Source organism: Thermobia domestica, chromosome 13 (genome assembly GCF_964235325.1).
Source record: "Thermobia domestica chromosome 13, izTheDome1.hap1.1, whole genome shotgun sequence".
NCBI lineage: Eukaryota > Metazoa > Arthropoda > Insecta > Zygentoma > Lepismatidae > Thermobia > Thermobia domestica.
In genome coordinates, this window is record NC_137466.1 from 161015010 (window position 1) to 161033510 (window position 18501).

General features: G+C 34.3%; 1 protein-coding gene across 2 annotated transcripts in view; it reads left to right on the forward strand.

Moving 5' to 3' along the window:
- The window catches only part of LOC145668685 (uncharacterized), a 742633-nt gene that overhangs the window by 535831 nt on the left and 188301 nt on the right, over positions 1-18501 (forward strand). For both annotated transcript variants that reach the window (XM_081736754.1, XM_081736755.1), the window contains exons 23-24: positions 1786-2221; positions 14871-15007. In XM_081736754.1, coding sequence (XP_081592880.1) covers positions 1786-2221; positions 14871-15007 — 573 coding nt within the window. The remainder of the gene's footprint in view (positions 1-1785; positions 2222-14870; positions 15008-18501) is intronic.

Genomic DNA, 18501 nt, shown 5'->3' on the forward strand with positions numbered 1-18501 from the left:
TGCTTTCTGGTCAAGAATAAATATTATAGATAGTTGTAATTTTGTTTAGGAAATACGTATATGTGCTGGGGTTATTTCATACAGTGATATATTTTATAATATACAATAACTTCTCGAGTGCGTTAGGAAGAATTTCCTAGACGAAACATTCTTTCAGGTGATTGACAAGTATGTCAGTGATAAAATTATTTATAGCAATATAGCTTCTCTGTTCTCGTTATAGCAACTGACCTTTTCCCTTACAACTTTGTCACAATGCTATATTTATTTTTGTTGATGGTATGGATTTCAATATCTTCTCTAAGCAACATTGACAGTGGTTACTCGTTGTTATGTCATCATTTCAGATATTACATAGAATAAGTGATTGATTCTGAATCAAATGTTACTCGTTAGTAAAAACAAAGAAAAAGTACACCACAAGGGATTGAATCTACAGATCTATTGCTTTGAAAACGAGACCACTAACCACTTACCCACGAGAAACATTGAGTCTATTACTAGTAAATAATGCGTTATATGTTGTAGAAGTACGTTGGGAAATTGTAAGTTTTAATTGAAGTCAAGTTACAGAAGGAATGGATGTAATTAGATAGCTCTATAAACTAAGAAAAGTAACTCGTTTTATGCGCAGCAAAATTACCCAGGTTTTGGTTGATTTTCTGCTAGGTTGTAATACTGACATTGCAAGTAAATGTAATTTTACTTTATTTCCTGAAATAGAGTTCAGTCTCAAGCTCCTATGCAAAAGACAAAGATGAATTACATGTTATACCAGAAAACAGCAGACTATTTTAAAATATTCTTACTTTTATCCTACTGACTTCAGTTTTTTTTTTTTTTTTTTTTTTTTTCTTTCTTTCTTTCTTCATAAATTACTCCTTACTTTTTGGTCCAAGGAAACTGGACAAAGGTTTGTTTTTTGACACTTGAACTGGTAGTGAAACAATTAGCAAATTGCGTGAAGCAGATGACTAGTCCTTGTAGCTTTCTTCTAGTTATATTTTCCTATACGGTCAGTTATTTAATTATTCTAGATTAAAAATATAAATAATTTATCACAATTGCGATTTAAAATTACCGTTATTTTCTGTATTGTATCTATTTTGTTTGTCTACAACCAAATTATCATGTGCACACTGCAGTATTATCGTTCAATTTCCACCCCTGATTTTGGCAAAAGTGCAGGGGAAAGAGCCAGACGAATCTAGGGTTATTTTTTTGGATTTAGTCTTTTTTGTGTCCAGAACTGTACAAAATAATTGCTGATAACTAATCAATATACAACATGATGTAAACAAGTTCTTCAAGATTTGTGTTAAAATTTTTACTATGATCTGATAGTAACAACTGGTTGCTGAAATAATAACCACGTTAAAAATATTAGAGGCAAAATACTTGAGTAACATTCCTTTATTTACAAAAATATTTGCTTAGTGGGATAAGCGCTGATATTTGCAGGACTTTGCGCTGATGTCCAAATCAGGAATTAAAGTAAGCAACATATGTATGGTGTAATATGTTTATTTTGTAATTGTTTTTGGGTACGCTTAATAATCAAGTTGATTTTCCAACGTTTAATAAGAACGTAAGAATCCTATAGGATCCTGTAGAACTCCACTCATGCCTTGAGAGAATAAAAGTGCGTGGAAACCTTAGCATTGTTTTTATGGAGTAGTTATTGTTATTGTTATTATTATTATTATTATTATTATTATTATTATTATTATTATTATTATTATTATTATTATTATTATTATTATTATTATTATTATTATTAAATAGGAGAAATTCATGGAGAAGCATAAAGAGATGATGGACGAATTTCTTGCACATCAACAGAAGGATTTGCAAGCATTGAAACAGCAACATGACAACACATTGAAAGCAGTTGAACAGGATTTGCAGAGTAAATACAATAACGAATTGGAACAGCTTCATGAGAGTTATACCGCTGAGTTGAATGCTTGTAAAAAGAATTGTGCAGAAAAAATTAAGTCATTGAAAGATGAATTTGAGAAGGAAAAACTGGATTTGGAAGATAATCATATGAAAGAAATACAAAAATTGAACGAAGAATGGCAAGGAAAATTGGACAAAATGGGTGTAGATAATCAAGACGCAACCTCTAAATTTCAGCAACAGTTGGAAACTTTGAAAAAGAAACATGCTGATGAACTAGAACGGGAACAACAGAGAATCAAGGATGAACTAATAACAGGTAATTATATTTACTGGTGCTTTCATTAAGTTTATTATATATAATATATTTATTTTAACATGTATTAACAAAACAGAGCTGACCAAAGCAACAAACATATTAACAACACTTGTGTAACAATTTCGGCAATATAACAATGCCTTCATCCGGCATGTTATGAAAGAGCAAACCAAAAATAACCACTTAAATATAAACAGAAAGTGAAATGAGGTCACCCTTATTCACCCAAAACAAATCTGGTTCTTCCTTTTTAGCTTTTTTACATCCACGTATGCACAACGTAAATTTTTAATTGGATGTTCATTACATATTTTCACCAGTTACTTGTATATCTTATCTGAATTCTGGACACTTGAACATTTGACAGTGTTCTCCACGTTTCTTAATTCTTTCTTTTTAACTCTTTCCGTTCTGTTATGTCCAGCACTGCATTCCATAACTCATGAATTATGAGTTTGCTTGTCCAGTTCATCAATAATTCCTTGCCGTGTTTCTTAATCTACAGAGCTTTTTTGCATTTCACATTTTTTAATCTCTCCAGTCCTTCTATTGTTTCGTAATCCGTTTTTGTCCAGTTTCTTTGAAGTATTGATGAATTGGACGAGTGGGTTGTAGTTATAGGTTATTGGTTATGCAATGCAGTGCTGAACGAAATAGAACGGGAAGGGCAACAACAAATTATTAAGAAAACATGAAGGACATTATGAAATGTCCAAGTATCCAGAATTCAGGACAGGCGTGCATATAATTGAGGAAAATCTGTGACAAGCACCTAATTAGAAACTTGCGTTTTGTACACGTGAATGTAAAGAAAGAAGAAAGGAAAAACGCTGATTGGTGAATGATTTTGACGTCATTTCACGTTCTGTTTATAGAAAAACAAGGAATAAATCTGATTGGCTGAGCGTGATGTCCTTCCACTTTCAGTTTATATTTAATTTGTGATTCTTAGATTGATATTTTATAACGTGCCTGATGAAGGCAATGTTACATTGCTAAAATTGTTATAAACGTGTTGTTAGTATTTGGTCAGTTTTGATTTATTAATGCATGTTAAATATTTCCAAAACTATACTGAACAGTATATTTTGAATGTGGAAAGATATGATTTATATGTGTGTTGTTGAAATGAGGCCTTTCTAAATTCACTATTTTGTGTTTAACTATTTTTCAGATTAACTGAAAAATAAAGGTCAGATTCAAAATCTTTGCTTTGTAGTACCTAGAAAGAATCATGCACCAACAATCCGGTCAGTACCTTGGAGCTGTGAAAATTAAATGTGTATATACAGAGTGGACCATTAATCTTGATACGCCCTTGTAACTTTTAAACTAATGGACAGAAAACGCTGAAACTTTATACCATGCAAATATCGCCAGAGGAACATTGTTTGCGTGCCTTTTGATACCACAAGGTTTACAGTGTTGTGAAACTAACATAAAGTTGCATTTTTTGAAATGGTAGTACGTCATATTATTACACATTTCAAATTTACATATTAAATGAAAACTTACAAGGTTACATTTACAGTGTGACATAATAATAATAATAATAATAATAATAATAATAATAATAATAATAATAATAATAATAAATAATGAACTATATGAAATAAAACGGAATATACAGACAAACTACGTAGTACAAGGGTTAGGTGGCAGAGCAGCCTCCGGCTGAACCTCGCCCGCTGAAATAAAGAGAAATTCAATTCAATTCAATACATAAATTGTATTGCACATGTAAACGGCACTACGGACATTCGGATTTAGGTTATAATATGTTCGATATGTCTGCCATCTCTGGCGATGATGTGGCGCAGATGAACAGCAAAATTCTGCATGACCTGCTGAAGTGTCGGAACATCGATGCTGTCGATGACCTCCTGAATGGCAGTTTTCAGCTTGGCAATGATTTTGGGGTTATTGCTGTACACCTTATCCTTAACATAGCCTCGCAAAAATGAGTCACATGGGTTCAGATCCGGGGAATATGGCGGCCAAGCGAGTCCTCTTCCAGTGGCCTCTGGGTACCCCAGAGCCATTATGCTGTCCAGGAAATACTCCTTCAGGACGTCAAAAACTCTAATGCCCGATGGGGTCGAGTTTCATGTTGCATAAACCACATCTTGTCGAAATCCGAGTCCCTTTGGATAATAGATATGAAATCATTTTCCAAAACCTTCACGTATCGTGCAGTAGTCACCGTGCCGTCAAGGAATATCGCACCGATTATTCCATGGCTGGACATTGCACACCACACCGTCATCCGTTTAGGCTGGAGAGACTTCTCCATTGCGAAATGCGGATTTTCAGTCCCCCAAATGCGCCCATTTTGCTTATTGACGAACCCATCCAAATGAAAGTGGGCTTTGTCTCTAAAGTGCGCTTTGTCGCATGCGCATACGAAATCTCATCATGCCCTGTGGTTAGTACCGCAGTTTGGACATCATCACGCGAACCGTTCAGAAATTATGAGAGTTTTATTTCATATAGTTCATTAATTGTCACCCTATATTATTCAATGTTGCAAACTAAGAATGTTACAATATCACAACCATCCAAAATTTTGGTAACCTCTACAGCAGTAATAACGTAAATGAGATAGACGGGGAAATGCACATCCAAAGTATTTGATAATCTACCAGTGTGGTCATGATATGATGGATTTCAAAAGAATACGAACGAAGTGGTAAGGGATTAAAAATTTTGACTTTTTTTTTAAAAGCCTTTATTTCGAAAAACTGTTTAGATAATTACCTCATCCAATTCATTAGGTGGTTTTCTATACATGTGAAGAGCACAATGCCGTTTACGTCAACTTGATATCTCAAGCTATTTTGGAGATATGGAAAAACTGTAAAAGTTTGCAACCTGCTTAAAATTGTGTAATTCCGAGAACTTGTAATTACATCTCTCAAAAGTATTGTTGTAATGTTATAGAAGCAAAGCAAATGAACTTGTTTTAAAAAGTTCCCACAAAAACTCCATTTTAAGCAATATATCAAATTTAACCACCATTTTGTTTGAGGTATCAAATTGCTGTAAGCGGCATTATGATCTTGGGAACTATCTATAATTGAATATCATACTCGTCTCAGCACATTTTCAAAGTAAAATCCTATAAAAAGATAGTAAAATATTCAATTTCTTGTAACCTGGTTTCTACTTGTTAAAATATGTCATATGATGACGGCAGTATTCAACGCCTTACTTGCATTATTACTATTGCAGAACCCTCTAAAATTTTGTTGTTTTTTGATCCATATGATACTGTAGTATTTTTAGGTTGCAACGCTGTGTACTAGTGTATTATTGTGAGTTTTCATTTCATAAGTAGATTTGAAATATGTAATGGCCTCAGGTAATGCCAATTAAAAAAAAATACAACTTTGTGTTGAGTTGGCAACACTATTAACTTGGTGGTATGGCAGAGTATGTCAAGTAACCACGTTCCCCCGCCGATATTTGTGCGGTACAAAATTTCAACGCTTTGTGTTCAAAAGAATGCAATTGGATTATTAATAGTGGCTCAGTGGTAGAGGCTTACCTCTGGTGGGAGGAGTCCCTGATTCGATCCCCGGTGAAATAAGTTGGTGGTGGACATCGTCGTCCCGTTTTTTTTTTCGGGATACTCCCATTTCGTCCTACTTTCTCATTCCACCAATTCTTCCATCATCATTTACTTGCCTGAACCATCGTCTCTCTCAGCATAATGAGCATAATCGTAGAGCGTTAAACTGAAAGATTTCATTTCATTTCCAAACTGCAGGTATTTACATTATTTTGAAAAACTATTTGTATTTTTGTACCTTTATGCAAGCAAGTTAGACTGGTGCCATTTAAAAACGTTTTCTGCCTAGTTAGCAATATTGCAATACTTATGATCGTACTGTTGATGTTTTTCGGCATATACTGTACATTATGTCAACAAGTTGCACATTTATTATTTTTGTGCGTTTGAAGATTTTTCATTTTGGCTTTAAAGAAATATCTCATTTGAAGTCGCGATCTTAAAGTCGTATTTTTGTTACATATGATCATTAGCAGCTATAACTTTTCGAAAAGCGAAGGTGTTCGAAGAATCTGTTAAATCTACATTTTAGATGATCTAAACATTTTACATTTGGTGAGTATTAATTGTAGAATAATTCATAGAAGAGCGGCAGCCGTATAATGTAGTCACAAACACATGCCTTCCCCAATTAATATGACAAAACTAATTTTAAAAATATATATAGACATTTATTTCTCTATACGAATGAAGAAAGATTGAACACAATTTGTAGTTGTTTTATTATTATTATTATTATTTAGAGTCAGTTGTCTATGAGAGAGTTGAGTTGATTTTGAGTTTAACGTCCCTTTCAGCAGCGAGGTTATATGAGACGAGACATACTGATTAACGTGGAATCCGAACCACATGAGCTCCCGTCAGGAATCGAACCCAGGTCACCCACGACAAAGGTGCGTACGCTAACCGCTTAGCGACGAAGGAGCTTTAGTCTTATGAGAGATTCGGTATCATCTATCTATTAAAATGGCACAAAAGCAATAAAATCGCCTGAACTCCAACCTCTAACTTTGGATTTCAAACCTTTGATTTACGGTTATTTGTGATTTCACGTTTAACAAGACAAATATTTTAAAGAATGTATACTTTAAATAAATTATTATTTAAAAACATCTTTTTAATATAAAGTTTGTTTTAAAATTATTGTTCAAAGCCTGTGTATTTTAATAAGCCTTCTCCAAAATCAATGCAAATGATTTGTGCTGCCATCTTTAGAGTTCTTTTAAACTATATGTTAGTGGACGTTTATATGTTTGTGGTCAATACTTTCGACAATGAGATCTCCGAAACTATAGGCTCCAGAAAAATGATGGTTTCACTGATCGATTGCAAATTTTGCATAGATTGTTCAGTTCTAATTGAATATTTTAAAAAAGGCCATTATTTCTTTATTACATTTTTACGAATACACTGGAAGTGTTAAACTTAAAAAAAAAAAACATATCCTACACATTATACATTCCAACATCACATAGTTGTATATAGGGGCTGTCAGGTGTTTGTTTCGTGGACAAATAGTAATGAAAAAGGAAGGATAACCATTTCTGCAGTCTAAGATGAATCTTTATTTTAGGAGTACTTTGTCCAATGAACACCATATATAACCGACATTATAATTAATTGTGTATGTAATGTATTTGCTTATTACATACTGCATGCAAGAAGAAAGAAAACACTAATCATACATGAATTAGATACTTCAACCGGAAGTAGGCTCAAATCTTGCGGCTCGATATTGAAAAAATAATCGAGAAAAATCTCCCCTTTATAGTATCCTCCCGATTTTTATGACATGTACAGATGTTGTGAGAAATGAAAAGAAGATTCTTGCTCATATGTGAATGATGCGCTGTGTAGAGAGCGCAGGTTTAGCTAGTCTATATATTAAAATACTAGGTTCATATGTTTGTGTCCAAACAAAAGTTTATATGTTTGTCTCTAGTCCTTTCGACAATGAGATCTCGAAAACCACAAGTGCTAGAAACGTGCCGTTTTCACTGGTCGATTCCAAATTTTGTGTAGATTGACCAGTTCTAATTGAATATTTTTTAAAAAACGTGGCCGCTAATGTTTTATTACTTAATTTAGGGGAACACTGGAAGTGTTGAAATTTTAAAAAGTATCATATCCTATAAGTTATACATTTCAACATAATATAGTTGTACATAGGGGTTATATATCTCTCAGGCATTTGTTTTATGGCCAAATGATAATGAAAAACGAAGGATAACCATTTCTTTACTTTAAGTTGAATCTTCATTGTTTGGAGTGTTTTGCCCAATGAACACCGTGTATCACTGACATTATAATTAATTGTGTATGTAATGTATTTACTTATTACATACTGCATGCAAGAAGAAAGAAAGCGCCGGTCATACATGAATTAGAAACTTCAACCGGAAGTATTCTCAAATCTTGCAAACGGTGCTAGATGTTCAGAAAATAATCGAAAAAAAAATGTCCTTTATGGTATCCCTTGCTGAATTTTATCAAGAAGTCTTCCATTTGTGTCTGTAAAGGGAAATGGACACACGTTATGAGGAATGACAAGGAGATTCATGCTCATACGTGGATGATGTGCTGTGTAGAGAGCGGAGGTTCAGCTAGTTAACGTAAATAACGATGCTTCATATTTGTTACCCTCTGTTCAAGTATTCTGATTTGGCTCCTTCTAGCATTCATCTACCTCACAGAAGAGTTCTTTTAAACGCCTGTTCTTACGTACTATATAGTCACACTTTTACCGTTGTTGATTAAAAGAAATCCAGCCATTTGCAGTAGTCAGGAGGGGAAGAAATGGACTTGTAAGTTCTGTGCTGACGCGCGCTGAGCACGAGCAAAGTGGAACGTATTTATTGTGCTTCTCGCACAAGAATGAATGATTCTTGTAGTTTCAAAGACGAGAGAGTTTACAGTAAATTTTCGAAGTATTGTTTATTTTTAGGCGTTAATTTACAAATTGTACAGGAAAATATAAACATATAAATGCACTTTACAGTTTCGAAATTTTAACACTTTTTTTTTCAAACGTATAAGGAATGAATGAATATTCTTGAACTGTATTTTAAATTGATTTTCCACTATCAAAGTATCAGTGTGGAAGCAAGCGCATGCGAAGCCAGAGCCAAATATGTTACACTTGTAATTAAATAATTATGAAATACCAACAAGTAGATAACTGTCAATTGTCAAGCCACGTAAAGTAGTTTAAGACGAAGAACACTCATCGGAATTCAGTAATATCGGGTCCTGCTACACTTGTGGAACTTCATGTATGTTTTGAACCTTCCTCTTGGACATATGGTTAGCAAATGCATCTTCGGCATATCACGGTTCAATTCCCGGTAGAAGCACGTGTGATTCAGATTATACGTTAAACAACAAGTCGCAGTGCTGAAAATAATGGTCGAATGATTACTCATTTGATTTAGAAACGAACTAAATCAAATGCTTTCTTGAATTTCAATGCATCTTTAAAATATTATCTTGGCCTTATTTTAAAAGTTAATAAATATACGCTAGTTAAATTTTCACCACTACTAAGTTTTGTATCCAGTTTAAATTACACTATTAGCAGTGATGAAAATTTTCCGATTCATAAAAACATACTCCACTTATTCCTACATCGTTGTATAGCCATGATGTGAGGTGGAAAATTTTCTTCTACATTTTCCGGAATTTTTTCCGTTATTAACAAATATCAGTGATCAAGTAACAATTCCTCAGTATTCATAAATTGATTAAATTCATGTTTAGAAATGTTAAGAATTGAAAGATTGTTTAAAGAATCTGAAAAGTTTCGTGGCTCAGACAATTTTCAGTACTATGTAGGAACAAGTGAAACAATTTTTCATGAATCGAAGAATTGTCTGTCCTGTACAGTGATGAAAATTTTCCGGAAAATTTTGAAACGGAAAATTTTCCGATTCATAAAAACATACTCCATGTATTCCTACATCGTTGTTTAGCCGTGATGTGAGGTGGACAATTTTCTTCTATATTTTTCCGGAAAATTTTCCGTTATTAACAAATATGTGATCAAGTAACAATTCGTCAGTATTCATAAAATTGATTGAATTTATGTATAGAAATGTTAAAAATTGAAAGATCGTTGAAAGAATCTGAAAATTTTCATGGCTCACACAATTTTCAGTTCTATGTAGGAACAAGTGAAACAATGTTTCATAAATCGAAATATTTTGTGTCTTGTATGGGAAAATTGAAGAACTTTTTATGAGTCGGAAATTTTTCATCATTTTGAAGCAAAAAGTAAAAGAACTTTTTGTGAATCGGAAAGTTTTATTGCTCTGTAGAAACAAATGTAAGGAATTTTCATGAATCGCAAAATTTTCATCACAATGTAGAAACAAGTGAAAACGCTTTTCATAATCCGGACAGTTTTGGATATTATGTATAGTGATGTTAGGTGGAAAATTTTCCACTATATTTAACTGCACATTGAGATATACAATTCCTATAGAGGAAAATTAGACAGCAACAAATTATAATTTTCCAATTAGATTTCGGGAACCAGAAAATTTTCTAGTATTTCAAGTTGGGAAGTAAAAATTTACATAGTGTTTTTCTCTCTCTCTATTATATCTAGTTATTTATAAATGTTGCAGAATGTAAATCTATAAAAGTAGTAAAGCTATGAGAAAACCGTCTTATGCGTATTAAACTGACGAAATCTAATATTGTAAGATCAAAGGTGGATTCTGAGGGAAGAACGCATTGAAGTTTTGGAAACATTCTTGAAATGAAGAATTGTTAAGATTTTCACTTCATAAAACTTTTTAAGATAATATTTATTACCAATAAATTTTACGGCTAAACAACGATGTAGGAATAAGTGGAGTATGATTTTGTGAATCGGAAAACATTCATGACTTTTAATAAATTGAAATTTTAAGTAATAGAATGGGATATTTGTACTCTACGAATTCATGTTCTCTGCACTTTGCATACACACACACACACACACACACACAGAGAGAGAGAGAGAGAGAGAGAGAGAGAGAGAGAGAGGAGTTGAATTGAGTTCATTTTGAGTTTAACGTCCCTTGCAGCAGCGAGACTATATAAGACGGGACCAACTGATTAACGTGAAATCCGAACTACATGAGCTCCCGCTGTAAATCGAAGCCAGGTCTTCTATGCCAAAGGCGCGTATGCTAACTGCTTAGCAACGAAGGAGCTCGCAGATGAAAAGAGAGAGAGAAACATTGTGTAATATTTACTTCCCAACTTGAAATATTAGAAAATTTTCCGGTTCCCGAAAGCTAATTGGAAAATTATAATTTGTTATTGACTAACTTCCCTCTACAGAAATTCAATTTTGTAGCTGAATGTGCAGTTAAATATAGTGGAAAATTTTCCACCTAACATCACTATACATAATATCCAAAATTTTCCGGCTTATAAAAAGTTTTTTCCACTTGTTTCTACATCGTGATGAAAATTTTCCGATCTATGAAAATTCCTTTCACTTGTTTCTACAGAGCAATAAAACTTTCCGATGCACAAAAAGCTGTTTTACTTTTTGCTTCAAAATGATGAAAATTTTCCGACCCATAAAAAGTTCTTCAATTTTTCCATATAAGACAGAAAATATTTCGATTCATGAAAAATGGCTTAACTTGTTCCTACATAGTACTGAAAATTGTGAGAGCCATGAAAATTTTCAGATTCTTTAAACGATCTTTCAAATTTTTACATTTCTGTACATGAATTCAACCAATTTTATGATTGCTGAGGAATTGTTACTTGATTAATGATATTTTTTTAGAACGGAAAATTTTCCGGGGAAAATTTTCCACCTCACATCACTAACTATTAGTAAGTATACTGTATATTCAATTACAAACCACTCTTTAAAGCTGGCCTAGGTGACTACATTCGTATGTCAGATTTTCAAATCGGTATTCTTGTTAATCTATAGGAGATAATTTTTGTGTAACTTTACTATGTTACCTGAACCATACAGGGCTATTTAGTAAACTAAGGGTTTTACCACGCTTCCATTTGAACTTGTGTGTGTCCCGCTTTTTACGAAGGGCATGACATAACTTTGGTAGTGTGTTAAGCATAATTAGTTGCAGTCAGACTGATGTAGGTAGAGGAAACTTCCCCAGAAGAATGCTCTGTTCTCTCTCTCTCCGCAGTTTTCCAGGTCTGGTTGTAGATTCGTTGATATATCAACAGTTGATAAGGTTCCAAGAAAAACCTGTTTCACGGTCTTAAATATTGTAGTTTTAGATAGAAATGATACTCCGTCCGTATTTTGCTTTCTCCCTCTCTCTCTCGTTCTTCACTTCTTCGGAAGTGTTACGCCTCTCAAATCCGCCATCTCGAGCAACCTGCTCTTCAGTAGCTGTAGAAATTATTGTTGACCTAAGTTATTAGTGTCTGTTTATTTGTTCAAGTTTAGCTTCCTCTTTCAGCACCTAGGTTATATGAGGTGTGGACTTACAGCTTAAGAACCTGACATACTAAAAAGAATACAAAATTTACTATTTTTCTTTTGCTTTATTTCATAAGTGAAAGAAGATAATGGAATGCAACTTACCACAACCATAGATACTGTCATTCTACAACAGAAAATATGAACCTGAAGAATTTTTAGTGTTGCCATCCATAGAAATTACAATGAATTTTCAATGTTTCCATCCCTAGAAATTACAGTGTCGCCAGAATAACATCTCTCCCAAAATCTAAGCTAAGGCAGCGACTAGAGGAATGAACTAAACTGCATTTCATTACGTATCATGTTGTCTTGGAATCTTGTGAACTACTTTCTAATAATAGTTATATTTAGTTTTAATAAACAAAATAGTTTTAACATACAATTATTAAAATTTAATAATAATGTTACTTAAAAAGTAGCTCACAGGATACCAAAACAATATGATATGTAATCAAATGCAGTTGAGTTCGTTCTTCTAGTCGCTACCTTAACTTAAATATTGGGGAAAATGTTATTCTGTAATTTCTTTGGATAACAACACTGAAAATTAACACTGAAAATTCTTTAGGTTCATATTTTCTGTTGTAAAATAACATTATCTATGATTGTGGTAAGTTGTGTTTCAATATCTCCTTTCACGTACGAAAGACAAGCAAAAGAAAAATGGTAAATTCTGTATTATTTTTAGTATGTCACGCTCTTAAGGTGGAATCCGAACCAGAGTAATGCCTTCAATGCTCTCCTACCGAGAATCGCCAGGGACACCTTGAACCAAAAGCACGCGTGTTAGCCACTAGAAGAGCGGAAAGGGATAATTTCTTTGGCGCATCACATGAAAAATGAATTTCGCTCTTTCATATAAGTTGTTGAGCAAAATAATAATAATTTAGTCTTGAGTAGTCGAGATTCGTAATAGAAACTCCGCCTCTGCCTTTCGGGAAGAAAATTAGCCTGAAATCTGCGCACGCAACTGATGGATCGTACACGGAGTGTAAATAAAGTTCTGTTGAGCGGATAATTTATATTGCAAGCAGAATTTGAAAATCTTTAACTCAGTTTCTTCAGGAAAGTGTTAGATAGTAGCTTTAAGTGTAACATCTAGCTGACATAGCTCTATCAGAAACCAGTTAATAAATAAATAGTAAGAAAATTTTACCTAACATAATTCAAATAAATGGCTCTGAAGCTAGTGTGGTTTAACCTCCTTGCATTGAGCGCTCCTTCGTGGTTAAGCGGTTAGCGTACGCGCCTGTGGCGTGGGAAACTTTGGTTCGATTTCTGGCTGGAGCTCATATGGTTCAAATTTCACGTTCATCAGTAGGTTCCGTCTTATGTAGCCTCGCTGCCGCAAGGGACGTTAAACTCAATCAACTCAACTCCTTGCATTGACTACTGTCTTGCAATTTCTGGTCGACCAAGTACGTGCATGTTCAGCTGTGGGTAATGTACAGAGTGGCCCAGAAGTAGGTACCGTATATAGTCCCGTACTGATCGGTCATGACATTTTAGATCTTTTACTTATTATTATCGATAGAGGTATTGATTTAGTTTGTTCCTTATCTGTTCTTAATTTATTTTCACTTATATCTTAAGTTCGGAACAAACCAAAGCAAATAAATTTATTATCTTAATAAATTAAGATCATAATTAATAAAATGTCATACTTATCAACGCTGATCATCTGTATACCTACTTTTGGGCCACTTTGTATAATCAGGCGTCGGCTTCCGTTATGTATAGCTTTCTGGATCGAAGTGTGCTCCCCTTACTATGAATGGCTCCCAGGCCCGTATCCAGGGGTGTCTACGGGGGGAGGGCCCCCCTAAATTTTCGCTGCCCCCCTTAAAATTTTCACTGTAGACTTGCAAATGGACTATAATATGGTGATGAACTATATGATTGGATCGGGTCCCCCTAACTTCGGCCGCCCTCCCTACATTTTTGGGCTGGATACTCGGCCTGATGGCTCCCCAGTTTCGTAATGATACAAGGGAAAACTTTGTGCTGCCCTCGCCGTAAGTTAAATCTTGAACTACACACTAATCATTCTGCGACATAACCTTGTTGTTCTGTGTGTCACAATTTTACAATTAATTACATTTGTACCTACACGAAACTTACTTAGAAACCAGTTATCTCTTATTTTCAATTAACACTTTTTTGTAAAATGTTTTTTGGAACTTTAATCATTTCTCATAAGCAGTTTCACATTCCGTTCCTCTAAATTCCTTTAGTGTTAAGAGTTTTAAGTTGAAATATGGTCAGTAGAGGGCAGGATGCCTTGTGTTACTAGACTTTCTAGGATACATATTTCGTTTTCAAAAGTGATTAAATCCAGTTATTACAATATTTTTTCTTTTTATCTATACAAAACATAATACATCTTCCTTAAAAGATATCTCCTACCAAACTTTGTGTAGAAAACACACAATAATTTTAACCATGAGCATTGTGGAAGCTTTGTATCATTAGGTGAACACAGTTTTTCGATATTGTTGATAATGTTATAATAGATGTATTTTTCGTAAAATTGAACTAATTCAATTCAACAGCAATATAATTATTTTGAACTTATTTTGCAATTTTTAATTTTATTTATTTATTTTTAACAGAACACGTAGAAAGGTTTCAAGCCATTACAGAAGAGTTGGATGCATCTCACAAGAAGCAATTGGCGGAATTAGAATCGAATATTATACAAAAATACGAAGACATTATTCAGCAAATGCAGGAGGAATTAAGGCATAAGGTAATACAATTAATTGTAATTTTTCCCCAGTGGCAAGTATGTTTTGTATAATTTGCTATCTGAGTTCCAGAACAAGCATTGTAGCTTGGAAAATGCTTTCATCCAGCCTGTGCGAGGTATGTTGCGCATTGAGGTTGCTAAATAATTTCTAGTAGATAAAATGATGATATGTAGATTTCGTACAAATCAACAATAAAAAGTTTTTTATGTGTTTGACATACTGGGTCAGCTTAACTAAAGTCTAATACAACACACCTGAAGTACGGTGAAGTAATGTAGCCAGATCAGGCATATTGTGGGATTATATGTAACGCACAACACATAAAATTACATCGGAGTGTTACTTATCCACCAAACGTCAGAAAAAATTTCGCTACATTGTGTGATGGTCTGGTGTTGCCAACCAAAGATATATTTTCCTTTCAATAAATATAGCCACAAAATTTTCAGAAACCTCAATGACTATGCTGTAAAAGTTCAATGGGCCCGCTGAAAATTTGCAAAAATTAAATGATTTTATGACCAAATTCATCATAAACAAATTCTAGTTTTTTGTATGTATGTATGAGTTCTGATTCTCAATTTCCACTGTAACTGCAGTGTTTTTAAATAATCTGAACTTTGCAAGGAATGTGAATCACAGTTTAATAAAAGGCGGTATTAACTGAGTGAGGGTATTAAAATAAGAGTGCGTACACACTATCTATTCCTAATTCTAAACATACGATTTCAAAAGGAATGTATGTTTTTCGAAATAAGCATTTCATTGTTATACTGACTTCCATTATGAAGTATTGCAGAGGCATCTTTTGAGCTTCACTTAATCTACCTTTTCTTAATAACTTTCGAAAATGTTTATGGTTTATTCATGTGGTCCAAGGTGATTTTGGGACACATCGTATTCTGCTGAGTGCGTATAAATATACAATTAACGGGAAAAGCTCTATATAAACAGGATCTTGATCCAAAAATATTCCACATTTCTACAGCTATTCTCAAAATGCATTATCAAATCTTTCCATGTTTTTTTAATGAAATATCTCTAGCGTATGAGATCCGAACAGCTGTTCTTGTAGAAGTTGTCCTCTCCCGAGTCCTCCATGTAGTCAAGTATGGAATTGAAGTCAGTTGACCGTATTGGCCATTTTATAATCTCGTTCTTCTAATCTATCAGTTGAGGAACGTATCTCCGAACAGTCAATGATATACGATTTATGAGTAATGTCATTATTGATTGTAAGTATTGTGATCACCCTGTATACAGGGTGTTTCAAAACAACACCGACAACGTTTGGGAGGTGATTCCTGACACCAAGATAAGGCGAAAAGTATAGACCAACCTGGGTGCACAAATGCTTCATTTCAGAGTTATAGTCTGCCGAAAACATGAAAAAATGATCTTGGAAGACTCATATGAAAAAATGATCTTGGAAGATTCATAGCTCCAAAACTATGGGACGTACCGTAGTCAGGTCAAGACTTCACTTAGGAACTAATATATGTGTTATCCAAAAATACATGTTTCAGAATCCTAAGGTACCCACGCAACGATTTTTATAGAGGAAGTTTGGCTGCGGGCATATAATTTGAAGTACTCACCAACTACCTCTATAAAAATTGTTGTGGAAGTACCGCAAGATTCTGAAATATGTATATTTGGATAGGACACATATTAGTTCCCAAGTGAAGTCTTGACCCGGTTACGGTAGGTCCCATAGTTTTGGAGCTATGAACCTTCAAAAATCACTTTTTCATGTTTTCGGCAGCCCTTAACTCTGAAAGGAAGCATTTGTGCACCTCGGTTGGTCTCTACTTTTTGTCTTATTTTGATGTCAGGATTTACCTCCCAAACGTTGTCGATGTTGTTTTGAAACACCCTGTATACTTAGTAAATATCTATGTAAGTCAGTCATTTCTAACTGGCCGGCCTATGATGTAGAGTGTTCTGATGAACGTAGGAATAAGAAATACGTAGATCAAAGAAGGAATAGGGAAATGGAAAAAATAAGTCTTGAGAGTTACGAGTAGAGAAGACCGTTCCGTAAGTGGGGCAGTTGTTGCAGGACTCACGCCCGAGGGTCCCCTCACTTTAGGAGGAAAGAAGCCTTTCAGGAAAAATAGCATGTTTACTATTTCTAATCTATGAAAAATATTTGGAGATGATGAACTGTCATTTTGTAAGACATTTTGTATATGACTGTATACTATTATTTCGAAGTGCACTCATAATGGGGTGCTACTATTGCTATAAGAAAGTCAGAGTTGCCGCCAAATAATTTATTAATGCTGGATATAAAATTCTCACCTGCATCATCTGTCCTTCAATTTGCTTTCGCCGCAGGCTCCGCAAATTGATGGGGTGCCCCTCCAAGAAATCTAGGATCCACAAGTAGTGTATCTGCAAAATTGTTGGTTACGCCATCGATGCTCCTGGCTGTTACTACTAGCTTTATCATTTCTTGTTTTTTTCTGTCTGCTGCGCATCCTCTCCTTTTTTTTTTTTTTTTTAATGGAAGCAGTTTACTGGGACGTCACAGACAGGGGCGTAAATAAGGCCCCCGCAGACCCCGCATTGTGGGGGGCTCAAGCCATCAGAGGCCCCCAAATCGTGAAGTGGGACGTAGAGAACGGGCCCCGCTCCACGCAGTCTGCGGGAGGGTTCCCAAGCTTTTAGTTACGCCACTGTCACAGAACATCTAGTTTTAAGTAGTAGTTAACGCATACACTGCCTCATGTAATATGCAATCCTGGATGAGAACGTTCTATTTGTTGCATCCCGTTACCATTTCCAAATCAATTTGTACTGGTCCAGTAGTTACACTAGTCATTAGGGTTACCTCTGTCCATTTGTCTTTTATACGTTCTCACTTGCCATATGGTGATGCATAATTCGTAGTAAAATCTTCACCTATTAATGCTGCTTGTAAACCTCAAGTAAATCCGAATTTTCCTTTCCATTTTGTTATTTCTACTAAATGAAAACTCTCCTTTTGTTGTCCATACCGCGAGACAAGCTAAGGGAATCATGTATGTAAATGTTAGCTTAAATTGCAAAGGATGATTCTAATAGAATTGTACATTTTTGCTTAGAGTGAAAAACAAAATAGGTGTGTACAGTCATTATAATATTGTCGTATATCCATTCCTCCGCGATTCATAACTACATTTCTGTCCCGATTTTGCATCTGTGTTGTAAATTAAACAGATAAATAAAGTGCGGTAAGGAAATAATTGTCAGTTTTTTTCTTCATTCTTGATGTTCTAATTTTAAAGCAAATTTTAATTTTGTGATTTATTTTCACCAAACTAACAAATAAATTGTTGTAATACAAGACAAGTTATGTTTTTTTGTTCTCTTTGTTATGTAAACACTTCAATATTAACACAAATGAGTAAACATGTTTTTCTTTTACATTATCGCACGTTGCTTGTATTGTGATAACTGAGGAAGAAACAGCTAAGAAATCTTATCCTTGAACATGGATTGTTGTGGT